General features: G+C 41.7%; 1 protein-coding gene across 1 annotated transcript in view; it reads left to right on the top strand.

Moving 5' to 3' along the window:
• gask1a (golgi associated kinase 1A) overlaps nt 1–13952 on the top strand; it is a 51343-nt gene that overhangs the window by 6513 nt on the left and 30878 nt on the right. The window contains exon 2 of the mRNA XM_060824005.1: nt 12171–13640. Coding sequence (XP_060679988.1) covers nt 12171–13640 — 1470 coding nt within the window. The remainder of the gene's footprint in view (nt 1–12170; nt 13641–13952) is intronic.

Here is a 13952-nt window from a genome sequence, read left to right as displayed (position 1 = left end):
GTTAGCAGCGATAGTGTCAACACCAATCGGTGTTACACACTAACAGACATCACAATCTAGCTACACTGTATAGTTTCCATTCACACTCATAATGCCCATGCTAATGCTGTCACCAACACAGTGGTTAGTGCAGGTCACACTGGAAGTTGGTGTAACGCAAGCCTATTTCAATATCAAAAGAATTCATGCATTGTGCCAAAACATTGGATGCCATGGAACCATTTTTTACATCTTTTAAGTTAATATTGGAATGACAGACCAAATATTAGCATGTAATTTCCATTAGAGATGCAAATAGCTGCATCTGGACTGCGCTTAGTATCATGCTTTTCGCAGCAGAGAGCAGCGGGAGCTGGGCGGAAGTTCAGGCGGAACGCAAAGCCGGTCGGGAAGGTAAGTGATTGCTATTAGAGTGGGTGTGTTCTAAACCCCAGGTCCTACAAAGTAGGGTCTCCCTGCCTCCCTCCTCCTCTAACCTAAATTCAGAGTCCACAGACGTGCCACAAAAAGAGGGTCTAAGGAAGTTTGGATCGAAGAGTGAGGCTTCAGCTCAGGAGTCTTTCACAAGGAGGTTGAGTGAAGTGATTACGCCACAGTTGAAGAGGGTGAAGACATGACTGCCCAGTTGGTTCAGTACGTTACGTGCTTGATGTGGGAGGTCAACGACTCTGGTGTGTCTGGCTCATATATGTGTGGAAAGTGTGTGCACGTTCAGTTATTCACCGAGCATATTGCAGCGCTGATGAAAGAACTCGAGGACCTTAGGCTCATCTGAGAGAACGAGATTTTTCTGGACAAGACCTTCAGTGAGGTTATTACACCAATCATGCCAGAAGAGAGCAGACGATGAGGAAGGCAGAGAGGAGACAGGTGCAAGAGAACCCCGGGAGAATACCTGTCAGGAACAAGTTGAAGCTTTTGGAAACAGTAAAGACTGATGACACTGCCAGTTCGCAAGGCGGCCAGGTCTGTCAATCAAAAGTTGGCGCAGAGGCAGAGTGGAAGAGTCGGACATCGCACAGAGCCATGCTAATAGGGGACTCCATCGTGAGAGGAACTGACCGGGGTTTTTGTGGCAGCAGACGGGATTTAAGGATGGTGTGTTGCCTTCCTGGTGCCAGGGTGAAAGACATCGCGGACAGAGTGTAGGAAATCCTCAAGGACGAGGGTGAAGAGCCAGAGGTGGTGGTACATGTCGGCACAAATGATGTCGGGAAGAAGAGGAGGAACATACTACAGCGGGACTTTGGAGAACTAGGAAGAAGGCTGAAAAGCTGGACGTCCAAGGTGGTTATCTCTGGTTTGCTTGCAGTTCCTCGGGCTGGTGAGGCCAGAAACAGGGAGATAATGGACTTGAACGTGTGGTTGGGGAACTGGTGCAGGAAGCAAGGATTTAAGTTCTTGAATCACTGGGTATATTTTGTGGTAAGCATAAATTCTACAAGAGAGACGGTTTGCACCTTAATAGGTTAGGGACCAGCATTCTGGCAGGCAGGTTTTCTACTGCAACACGTTACATTTAAATTAAGTAGTTGGGGGGAGGGGACAAACTGGATGTATAAAAAGGAAATTGAAGGGAAGGTTAGAACTAGAGAAGTCGAGAAAGACAACTGTATCAATGAGGCAGAAAACTCAGAAAGGGATCATGCTGTAAGGCTGAGTGAAATAGGGGTTGATGGGAAAGGTGAGAACAGTAACAAATTAAAAATACTGTATATGAATGCACGAAGCATTAGACATAAGATGGATGAGCTTGAGGCTCTTTTGGAAATTGGCAGATACGATATTGTGGGGATAACTGAGACGTGGCTTCAAGTGGACAGGGCCTGGGAAATGAATATTCAAGGCTACACGTGCTATCGTAAGGACAGACTGACGGGCAGAGGGGTTGGGGTGGCCTTGTTGGTAAGGGAGGATATTCAGTCCCTTGCGCGGGGGGACCTAGAGTCAGGGGATGTAGAGTCAGTGTGGATAGAACTGCGAAATACTAAGGGTAAAAAGACCCTCTTGGGAGTCATCTACAGGCCCCCAAACAGTAGTCTGGATGTCGGATGTAAGTTGAATCAGGAGCTGAAATTGGCCTGTGGTAAAGATGTTACTACAGTTGTTAAGGGGGATTTTAACATGCAGGTAGACTGGGAGAATCAGAATGGTATTGGACCTCAAGAAGGAGACTTTGTGGAGTGCCTCAGAGATGGATTCTTAGAGCAGCTGGTGCTGGAGCCGACCAGGGAGAAGGCAATTCTGGATCTAGTATTGTGTAATGAACCAGAATTGGTCAGAGACCTCGAAGTGAAGGAGCCATTGGGAAGTAGTGACCATAATACATTAAGCTTCAATCTGCAATTTGAGAGGGAGAGGGTACAGTCGGAAGTGACAGTACTTCTGTTGAATAAAGGGAACTATGGAGCAATACCTTAGCAGGGATGACCGTGGAGGAACAATGGCGGATATTTCTGTGTATAATGCAGAAGTTGCAGGATCAGTTCATTCCAAAAAAGAAGAACGATCCCAGGAGGAGGCATGGGCGGCCGTGGCTGACAAGGGAAGTTAAGAAACATATAAAGTTAAAAGAGAAAAAGTATAACATAGCAAAGATAAGTGGGAAAACTGAGGACTGGGAAGCTTTTAAAGAGCAACAGAGGATTATTAAGAAGGAAATACGCAGAGGAAAAATGAGGTACGAAGGTAAACTGGCCAGTAATATAAAGGAGGATAGTAAAAGCTTTTTTAAGTATGTGCAAGGCAAAAAAATGATTAGGACTAAAATTGGGCCCTTGAAGACAGATACAGGGGAATATATTACAGGGAACAAAGAAATGGCAGAAGAATTAAATGGGTACTTCAGATCTGTGTTCACTGGGGAAGACACAAGCAATCTCCCTGAGGTAACAGTGGCTGAAGGACCTGAACTTAAGGGAATCTATATTTGCCAGGATTTGGTGTTGGAGAGACTGTTAGGTCTGAAAGTTGATAAGTCGCCGGGGCCTGATGGTCTACATCCCAGGGTACTGAAGGAGGTGGCTCGGGAAATCGTGGATGCGTTGGTGATTATTTTCCAGAGTTCAATAGATTTGGGGTCGGTTCCTGAGGATTGGAGGGTGGCTAATGTTATACCACTTTTTAAGAAAGGTCGGAGAGAGAAAGCAGGAAATTATAGACCAGTTAGTCTGACCTCAGTGGTGGGAAAGATGCTGGAGTCTATTATAAAGGATGAAATTACGGCACATCTGGATAGTAGTAACAGGATAGGACAGAGTCAGCATGGATTTATGAAGGGGAAATCATGCTTGACTAATCTTCTTGAATTTTTTGAGGATGTAACTCTGAAGATGGACGAGGGAGATCCAGTAGATGTAGTGTACCTGGACTTTCAGAAAGCTTTTGATAAAGTCCCACGCAGGAGGTTAGTGAGTAAACTTAGGGCACATGGTATTGGGGCAAAGGACGAGATTGGATCGAAAATTGGTTGGCTGATAGGAAACAAAGGGTAGTGATAACCGCCCCCATTTCGGAATGGCAGGCAGTGACCAGTGGGGTACCACAGGGATCCGTGCTGGGACCGCAGCTTTTTACAATATCTGTTAATTTTATAGAAGATGGTATCAGCAATAACATTAGCAAATTTGCTGATGATACAAAGCTGGGTGGCAGGGTGAAATGTGATGAGGATGTTAGGAGATTACAGGGTGACCTGGACAAGTTAGGTGAGTGGGCAGATGCATGGCAGATGCAGTTTAATGTGGATAAATGTATGGTTATCGACTTTGGTGGCAAGAACAGGAAGGCAGATTACTACCTCAATGGAATTAATTTAGGTAAAGGGGCAGTACAGAGAGATCTGGGTGTTCTTGTACACCAGTCAATGAAGGCAAACATGCAAGTGCAGCAGGTAGTGAAGAAGGCTAAATAGCATGCTGGCCTTCATAACAAGAGGAATTGAGTATAGAAGCAAAGAGGTGCTTCTGCAGCTGTACAGGGTCCTGGTGAGACCACACCTGGAGTACTGTATGCAGTTCTGGTCTCCAAATTTGAGGAAAGACATTCCTGCTATTGAGGGAGTGCAGCGTAGGTTCACGAGGTCAATTCCTGGAATGGAGGGATTACCTTACACTGAAAGACTGAAGCGACTGGGCTTGTATACCCTTGAGTTTAGAAGACTGAGAGGGGATCTGATTGAGACATATAAGATTATGAAAGGACTGGACACTCTGGCAGCAGGAAACATGTTTCCGCTGATGGGTGAGTGCCGAACCAGAGGACACAGCTTAAAAATACAGAGTAGACCATTTAGGACAGAGATGAGGAGAAACTTCTTCACCCACAGAGTGGTGGCTGTGTGGAATGCTCTGCCCCAGAGGGCAGTGGAGGCCCGGTCTCTGGATTCATTCAAGAAAGAGTTGGATAGAGCTCTCAAAGATAGTGTAATCAAGGGTTATGGAGATAAGGCAGGAAGCGGATACTGATTAGGAATGATCAGCCATGATCATATTGAATGGTGGTGCAGGCTCGAAGGGCTGAATGGCCTACTCCTGCACCTATTGTCTATTGTCTGTTGTCTATGTGGCTACTGACTGATGAATTGGACAACAGTGTTTTAAACAATTACTTAGGTGCTGCATGCAACTGGAAGACCAATAGACATGGTTATTTCCCTTTAATTCTTAACAGGGTCTTTAAAACTTATTTTGGAATCTAACATTCTACTTGATGTACTATCTTTCTCCACTGATTTTGTACATGTAGGAAAATACTTAATGTCAGAATGGAAAGAGAATCTGTTGATTAGTAAATTATTAAAATTAAATTACTGCAGATGCTGGAGATCAGAAATAAAATCAGAAAATGTTGGAGAAACTCAACACATCTGGTAGCATTTGTGGAGAGAGAGAAACAGAGTGAATCATTATTTTGGGTTTTGGTGCTTTTGCATCTGTACAATTCCATGTCTAAAATTCTCCTAAGGAAGAGGTAGTTGGTTTCTAATCTGACGAACAGACCTTAACTACACAAACCTTTCCAGGAAGGCAATAAGCCAGAAAATACATATGTTATTGCATTATATTGTTGCTCCGTATGTTATTTCTGTGACAGTAACACTGAAGGCAATAATATAATGATACTTTATGATGCAGTGGTACGTTCTTGCATGGTTTCTAGCGTTGAATTATATTTGACCAAGTTAATGAGCTAAGCTTTGCTCAGTATTTCCCCTAATGAAGGTGGAGCACCTTTCTCAAATGTTTTATTCCAACAATAATGGCTCTATCTCAGTATTTTTTTGAAACATCTTTCACAGCTCAGTCTGTTGCACTGAAAGGCAAAAGGTTTTGCCAAGAAAGAAGGGAGCAGAGTCATGCTGGACCATCTAACGTAGATTAATAATATTCTACAATATAAATAGAAACTGCTTCATTATGAGCCATTTGCTTCAGAATTTCATACAGCAGCCCAACCAACTTCCTGTTGACATTATGAGCGCAGAGTTTATTCCTTAGGCTGAGCCAACTGCAAAACTTTGAACAACTATCCATCTTTAGTTTCATTTATTCAAATTGTACAGACATTATTAGAACAATGCCTTAAAGTCTCATTGAGGTTTTGAGTACTATGATTAGTTTTTATAAGTTTACAATAATTTCTGATCTCAGGTTTGTTTTCTCAGTTGCCTCAGATTCATATGTATTAGTTTAGACATTCAATCATCATAAAGTTAAAAGAATCAACTCATTGGATGTAGGGCTGCTGTTCAGCATACTTTTGACTTAATTTTACGATGAATTTAGTTAAGTTGTTAACCCTCATTGTTTTGAATGTTTGTATTTTTTAAATCACTTTATGTTTAGTTGGTCCATACTCACTTGCTCCTCAGACACTATTTGGATGACAAATCGTAGTCAGGAAGCAGTGACACAGTCTTGGTTGGGAAGTGCATGACACATCCTATTGGACAGAGGGAAGAATGAGGTTTCCTTGCCCCATGCCCTCAGTATTGCATTTGGTCTTAAAGGAACATATTAAAATATCTGATTGCCACTCCCAGTCTCATTCAGCTTTCCCAATCACATTTCTATTCCTGATCAATTCCTGACAATGAACTCTGGATCCCTGACTCTTGCCCTCATCTTGAGCTTCACCTTGTCTCCAAATAAGGTACCAACCTTCCATCAGCATTAAAGATTTACATGCTGCACCATTAGCAAATTGCTGTCCTCTTTCATGTCGGATACTCGGAGCTTTGCGGGGAACATTAAAATAAGGAACAATTGCCAATTTCTAGAGAGTTTCAAATCTCACCTTTCAGATGCACTGGGGCTTAACTACAGTCTCCATGCATGGCCCAAATTCTGGGGACCAATCTAATCATTTCCAGGAAATTATTTTCTACTTGCTCATTAAACACCTTTTTTATTCGTTCATAGAATGCAGGCATCATTGGCAAGGTCAGTATTATTGCCCCTACTTGAGTGTCTTGCTGGGCTATTTCAGAGTTAAGAGTCATTCGCATTGTTCTGGTCTGCAGTCACAAAAGGACCAGATTAGGTAAGGATGCCAGACTCTCTTCCCTGAATGATATTAGTGAGTCAAGATAGTGGCTATCTCTACTGATAATATCTTTTTTGTCCAGACTTTCAAGTAACTGTTAACTTGAAGTAATTGAATTTGAACTCTTCCCAGATCTTTAGCTAGGCCACTTATTTACCAGTCCAGTACCATAAAACCATGCCACTATTCCCTTCAATCTCAGCAACTTGCCTAAAGTTACAAACATTTGATTGTTGTGTAAAGTGGCCCTTCATACAGCAATAAACTTTTACTTTGAAATGATCTTCTGCACATCAACAGCCCTCCCTATTAGGGGAGGGGACAGACTGACAGTTTTAACTGTGATTCTGCTGGTACTTTTTCTTGTAGGTTAGAAGTGATACGGAGTTCACTGTGAGTGATGGCTAGTTGACTAAGCCTCTGGGGATAAAGGGGTTTATACAAGGCAGGGAGCTTTTAACCATCAGATACAATATTTCAGCACTTAGCAAAAGAGATAAATTTCACCAGAAGTGAATGAGCAAATAGTTTGCATTGATACTTCTGGACTGTAGAGGTAAAGGACAGTTAGCTGATTTTCCTAGAAATTGTAAGCACAGCAGGGAATGTGAAGCAAAGTACTGTGACCAAAAAACCTTAAGACTGGCTCCAGTATAAAACTGGCTCAGTGTAAACGAGCTCAGGTTTCTTACCAACATGTTGCTACTGCACAGCAGGGAGAAAATGCAGTAAATCCCCATTAAACTCCATATGAAGAAACGGATAAGATAGCAGAAGATCTTCTGACATTGATGCAAACAATATATTTGAAAAGGTGCAACAGAATCGTCATTCCTGAGGAGAAATGGTATGATTTTATTTTTATATCAAAATCCTTTTGTACGTTTATTTTGGAGGATTAAAAAGACGTGATTGAATTTTCCACAGGAATATCTGTGAAGCAAACTGCACCTAAATGGTGAGGTTTGAAACTCTTTGGATATTGATTATTTTAATGTTCCCAGAAAAGTGATCTGACAGGGAAGAGGATGATAAGGTTATGTGTTTGCTAATGATGCAGCAGCCTTTGTAAATATTTCAATGCTGATGAGAAGTTGGGGCTTTGTTTAGAGATAAGGAGAAGTCCAGGGTGAGGGCAGGAGTCAGGGGTTCATTACCACAGTGTGAGGATAAGACAAAGTTTCATGACACATATATCTGCCTTGCATTTAGACCATAAAATGTAACAACAGAAATAAGCCCTTTAACCCATCAAGCCTCCTCCACCATTCTAGGAGATCATGGCTAATCATGTGTTTTCCTGCCTTTTTTTCCAAATAACTTGATTCCCTTAGTGTTTAAAAATCTATCCATCAGAGGTCTAAATATACAGTTACATCCGTCTCGATGGCCCACAGTGATAAAGAATTCCAGTAATTCATTGCACTCTGTAAGAAAATGTTCCTCTTCACTTCATGATTTAAATAGGTGACCTTATTCTGAGATTATGCTGTCTGATCCTATAATCTCCCGTAATAGAAAAGTAATCTCCATTCAAATTCCACTAGATACTATGGTGGAATTTGAATTCATCCCCAAAGTTTTGGACTGGGCCTTTGGATTAGTAGTCTATTGATGTAGCTACCATGCCATGTCTCCAGCATTTATAAGAGCTAGTGATTTCTGAAAACTAATGCCATACCATCATTTCAAATCATAGCAGAAGGCCATTAGGATCTTAAAGCCACATTGTGATGAAATGTTATGTTAAAGAGAGATTTACATGCATTTAGTACCATTCATAAATTTAGTATATCCCAAAACTTTTTACAAAGATAGCAGTACTTTTGAAGTGAAACTTTTGCAGTGGAAACCTGATCAGAACCACCCTGTTGAATGGATTATCGGCTGACACCAATTGTTACAGTTAACCTGAGAATGTAACTTTTACAAAACGTTTTGTGATTTACATATGAAAGAAGTGAAACTATCATGGTCATTCTAACAGATGAGAGACTCAACAAACAATCAAGGTATTTTTCAATGTATAATTTCAGTTACATCACACTGCAAACTTTTGCTATAAATTCTGTGCCTTACAATTGTGTCCTCCACAACCACCTGATGAAGGAGCGTCGCTCCGAAAGCTAGTGTGCTTCCAACTAAACCTGTTGGACTACAATCTAGTGTTGTGTGATTTTTTTAACTTTGTACACCCCAGTCAAATCACTCTTCAAAGGGATAGTATGAGACCTTTTATGTCGAGAAAATAGATGGAACCTTGGATAACATTCACCCAAACCAACGTTTCACCTGTAGAATTCCTTAACTAAAATGCCAGGTGAGATATTTAAGTCCCTGGATTAGATTACTTACAGTGTGGAAACAGGCCCTTCGGCCCAACAAGTCCACACCGACCCGCCGAAGCACAACCGACCCACACCCCTACGTTTACCTGGCCAATTCACCTGACCCGCTGTGGGAGGAAACCGGAGCACCCGGAAGAAACCCACGCAGATACGGGGAGAACGTGCAAACTCCACACAGTCAGTCACCTGAGTCGGGAATTGAACCCAGGTCTCAGGCGCTGTGAGGCAGCAGTGCTAACCACTGTGCCACCGTGCAGCCCACAAGAGTGGGTCTTAAACCATCAACATTTTGAGTATAAAGCAAGAATCACAGAATCACTTTTTGTTTATGTCCTTGATTTCCAGAGCAGTGTTTAGCTTTTAATTCATTGTCAATTTTCTTCTGGAAAGGTCTGGCTCAAAACAGTTTTGTTATTTCCAAGGGATTTTTACCTTATGCCTTCTGCCTTATCTGCTGTGATGGCTTTCCATTAATCCTGAATTACAGGTACTTCTGAGAAATACAATATTCCTCAGCTGCTGTACACACCACATCCTGAGGTCCTCACTTAATGCCATGTGTTATATATACACACTTGACCTCTTTCTCGAGTAGAACTGGCTCATTCTGTTTCAACACTGTCAACCATAGTTTCATTTCATCCTATGCCTCATTCTACACATTAACAGGAAATGGAGTTCTTTCTTTTAGGTGTTTAGAAATGCAAAGTCCAAAATAATTAAAGCTCCACATCTGAAGAAGGGTCATTCGCCGTCTCTCTGTTTAAGCCAATAGTCTTCCCTCTCCTACCCCTGAATCTGAATCATATTCTGTTTTTTTCTTCCGTCCCATCACACTATCATGGAGGTTGTGCTGTCTTTGTTTCCCCAACCCTGCCCTACTCCTTTGTCTCCATTCCCATTTAATTGTGTACCATCTATCTTTTGTCACTGTCCATATGCGACATGGTGGCTCAGTGGTTAGCACTGCTGCCTCACAGCACCAGGGACTTCAATTCAATTCCAGCCTCAGGTGACTGCGTGTGTGGAGTTTGTACATTCTCCCATGTCTGTGTGGGTTTCCTCCCACAGGCCAGGTGAATTGGCCATGCTAAATTGCCCATAGTGTTAGATGCATTAGTCCGAGGAGAATGGGTCTGGGTGGGTTACTCTTGGAAGGTCGATGTGGACTTGTTGGGCCAAAGGGCCTGTTTCCACACTGTAGGAAATCTAATCAAAATTACCTTTAAATTGGTTCCCTTTCCTCTGATATTTGTTCCCACCTTTCAAAATCACCCCTTATCACCCCTTTCCTCAAAGTAAAGGATATTGATCTTTCTATTCTTGCAAACTGCCAAAATGACATTAAGCCTTCTTTTTCTCTATACTTAATTTTTTAACCTGTTATTGTGTCCTAGATCTGTGCCATCTATTTTACAGCCCTACATCATAATTTCTGTAGTCGGGTTTCCACCCTGAAGCTCTAGCAAATGGTAGAACTTATAACCTCTGAAACTGTGGCTAGGGTACATTTTGTCTTCATCTCTGATCTCTCTGCAAACTAATTTTCCAATGCCTTTTCTCTGTTGTCCGATTCTATAGAATATCCCTCAGTTTGTCCTGCTTTTCCGTATTCAAATGTAACTACAGCATTTCCTGCAGTGGATTTTGTTATTACCTCCCACAATTACCTCTAAAGGTCCCCAACAATCTAATCTTTCTTCTACAAACATAGGGCCACCTTTGGTATATATATTGGTAACACTCAGCTCCACCTTCTCAGCATTTTGCTCAAATCCTCTATTGCATTTCTGTTGTCAGGTCGCTTGTCTGATATGAGTTGTGAATTAACCACATCTTTATTTCAGTTAAACTTTGGGAATAATGAAGTCATATGTCTGTTCTTCCTTCAAACTCCAAACCCTTTCTGTCGATTTTATCCCTTTCCCTCAACCACCGTCTCAAACTGAATCAGACCGTTTGCAGTCTTGGAGTCTTATTTATCCTAGGCTGAGTATTGCAATCCTTTTATTCAATTTATCACAAAGAATACCTACATTTATCCCCATGACATCAAGCCCCTCTGCAACACCACGTTAAACTCTCCCTCAGCTTATCTGCTATCACAACCCTCATCCATGCCTTCATCAGCTCTAAGCTTCCCAACCTCTGTCCAACATAGTTAAAAATCACACAACACCAGGTTAGAGTCCAACAGGTTTAATTGGAAGCACACTAGCTTTTGGAGCGACACTCCTTCATCAGGTGATAGTGGAGGGCTCGATTGTAACACAGCATTTATAGCAAAAATTTACAGTGTGATGTAACTGAAATTATACATTGAAAAAGTGATGGTCTGTTAAGCCTTTCAGATGAAGGAGCGTCGCTCCGAAAGCTAGTGTGCTTCCAATTATACCTGTTGGACTATAACCTGGTGTTGTGTGATTTTTAACTTGGTACACCCCAGTCCAACACCGGCATCTCCAAATCTGTCCAACATAAGTTCCAGCTCCTTCAAAACTCAGCTGCCTTTATCCTATTCTCCATCAGGTCCTGTTCACCCAATATTTATTTGCTTTGACAGCTTACATTGATTCCTGGTCTGACAAATTCTGCAGCATAGAACTTTCAGTTGACGCTTAGCATTTTTGTCCACAGAACTACTTCAAAGAACACACCTGACATTGTTTCTGAAGTGTTATTTCCTCGGGAAGTAATTGATTCTGAAACCTATTTACAGATCACCGTTAATGGGCTTAACTATTGAGCAGTTGAGTATTGCTTGCCATCATGAGGAGTTTCCTGAACTACTCAAAACAGTGTATTTTAAAAGACAACAGTGTTCAACTATTATATTGATAAATTAGGCCAAAATCAATGCAGGTTCAATAGAGATGAAACTATTGTAGTCAGATTATAGAATTGGAGTGGAGGTGGCAGATAGTATAGATCTATTTAAAAGGAGAAAGAAAGATATGTTGACGGAATGAGCTAAAGATGGGTTGGAGGAGATTCATTGAGCATAAACACTGACACAGATAACTTGAGCCAACTGGCCCGTTTCTGCCTGTCAATTCTACATACTGTAAATGCTCAATTTCTTTACTGCTTCATTGATGAAAACCATCTCCACTGTTTTCACTGAAGGATTCTGTAAATCTAACAAACATTCAATGCATTTTCCATCAACCCTTTCCAGTAGCTTGTGGGTAATGAGCTTTTATATTTTTGTTATGAAGCAATACATCAGTGGTCCAACTCTGTAGAACTGTTGTTTTATTTTCCACTTCCTTTCAGGCACCCAGACTATCATTGAAGAGGACATTAAGGAAGAAACCTGTGGTTGTCTGCTGTTTTTTCACTGCCCTATCTATGGTGGTAATAAATACTTACCCATCTCTCCATTTTGCCAACAAAATATCTGACCTTAATTACCAAGCACCCAGCCGGCTACACGGAAAACTTACTCAGCAAAGAAGACTGTCGAAAAACATTGGCATCTTCCCCAAGCAAACAAATAACTTCCACAGAGATGAGAAATTACTACCAATGGAAAACAGTCATCTAAAGAGATGGCATTCAAATGTTAAGCCACATAGCTATCTGGAGCCACTTAAAGAGTGGTACAGCTATAGAGAAATGAAGAAGGCATTCAACATGTCAGAACATCGAAACAAACTTCCACAGAAAAGATACAAAAATAGAAAGATCATATCACTGCGAACACTAAATAGCCAGATACAGGAAATCAAGGATGCTGAGCCGTCTCTGATTCCAGGACGTCCATGGATTAACCCAATCTGTTATCAATCCTCAGTGGACAAGGCCATTTCACAAGTCCCTAACTCAAGTAAGAACACAACAACCCTGCCTGTAATAGGTTCAATTTTGAATTACTCAATAGATAAAAGAGGAATAAAGTTTCTGCAGACTCAGTGCAAACTCGACATTCAGAGCAAATCTAAACAACGAGTTTTACCTCTATTTAAAACTCCATCAAATCAGAGCAGAATACTCGTTCAAATGGTTAAAGGCAATGAATACAAGGGAATTGGGAAAGGACTGCCCATTATCACCGAAAGGATAAAGTACCTGGATTTATCTTCGAGAAATTATGGGAAATCTGAGCAACGGAGTACATCACAAGTGAGCAAGAGGATAATTGAATCTAAGATCTGTAACAGTGTTGAAACCAGCCATCCAGTTTTAGAGGTGGAAGATCACATTACATTTCAGGATCCTCCACCCTGGTTTGACTCAAATGATATTGAAAAGATGAAACTTTTGGCTCATGGGTCAGTGGTAGCAAAAGCACGGATACCAGCTCATGGGCAAGTCATCAAAATAGGTCTGAGCTTACATTCTCCTGTTGTGATTGATGACCTTACAGGGCATTGTCAAAAGGGATTGTGTGGGATAATAAAACGATCTAGTGACCTTGATGAAGTTCTAGCTTTCCATTTGGACAGGGTGTTGGGTCTAAACCGGAGCCTGCCTGTTGTAGCTCGAAGATTTAATGATGCATTGCTCCCGTACAAGTTCACAGATGGAATGGCTAGGCCAGTTGTTTGGTGGGATACAGACATTCACCATCTGAATGATCCCAATAACGACCAGAATTCATTCGAGTTGAGTTGGTTTCAATACCAGGCAGTGCTGCGGCAACACTGTGGCATCAGTAAAGCTCCTGAGAATCACACAGTGCCCTGCCTGGGTGTGAAACACTCCGAATGGGGCAAGTTAGCTCTGTTTGATTTTCTCTTGCAGGTAAGCTTTTCTTTTTCAGGGCCGAGCTAACTTTTCATAAATGTTCTACTTACAAACATTAGACGAAATGGCTGGATTTTTTATCACCCACGCCAGGGCTACAGCTGATGGAGATGTGGAGTTATAACTGATGAACATTGGGATGGGGGGGAAGTGGTGGTGGGTACAGGTGGTGAGAGTTGGGGGAGGGGCCACGTACCAACTTCCACTGATACTTCACTTATAGGAGTATCTTATAAATCATCTGCCTGCATTCGGACCTTGTCAATTATTAGCAAGTTAAGGGTGTCTTCCCACTGCCGATGTTATATC

This window comes from Hemiscyllium ocellatum, chromosome 4 (assembly GCF_020745735.1).
Source record: "Hemiscyllium ocellatum isolate sHemOce1 chromosome 4, sHemOce1.pat.X.cur, whole genome shotgun sequence".
Classification (NCBI taxonomy): domain Eukaryota; kingdom Metazoa; phylum Chordata; class Chondrichthyes; order Orectolobiformes; family Hemiscylliidae; genus Hemiscyllium; species Hemiscyllium ocellatum.
The sequence above is the reverse complement of the archived record's forward strand: the minus strand, read 5'-3'. Positions and strand labels throughout refer to the sequence as shown.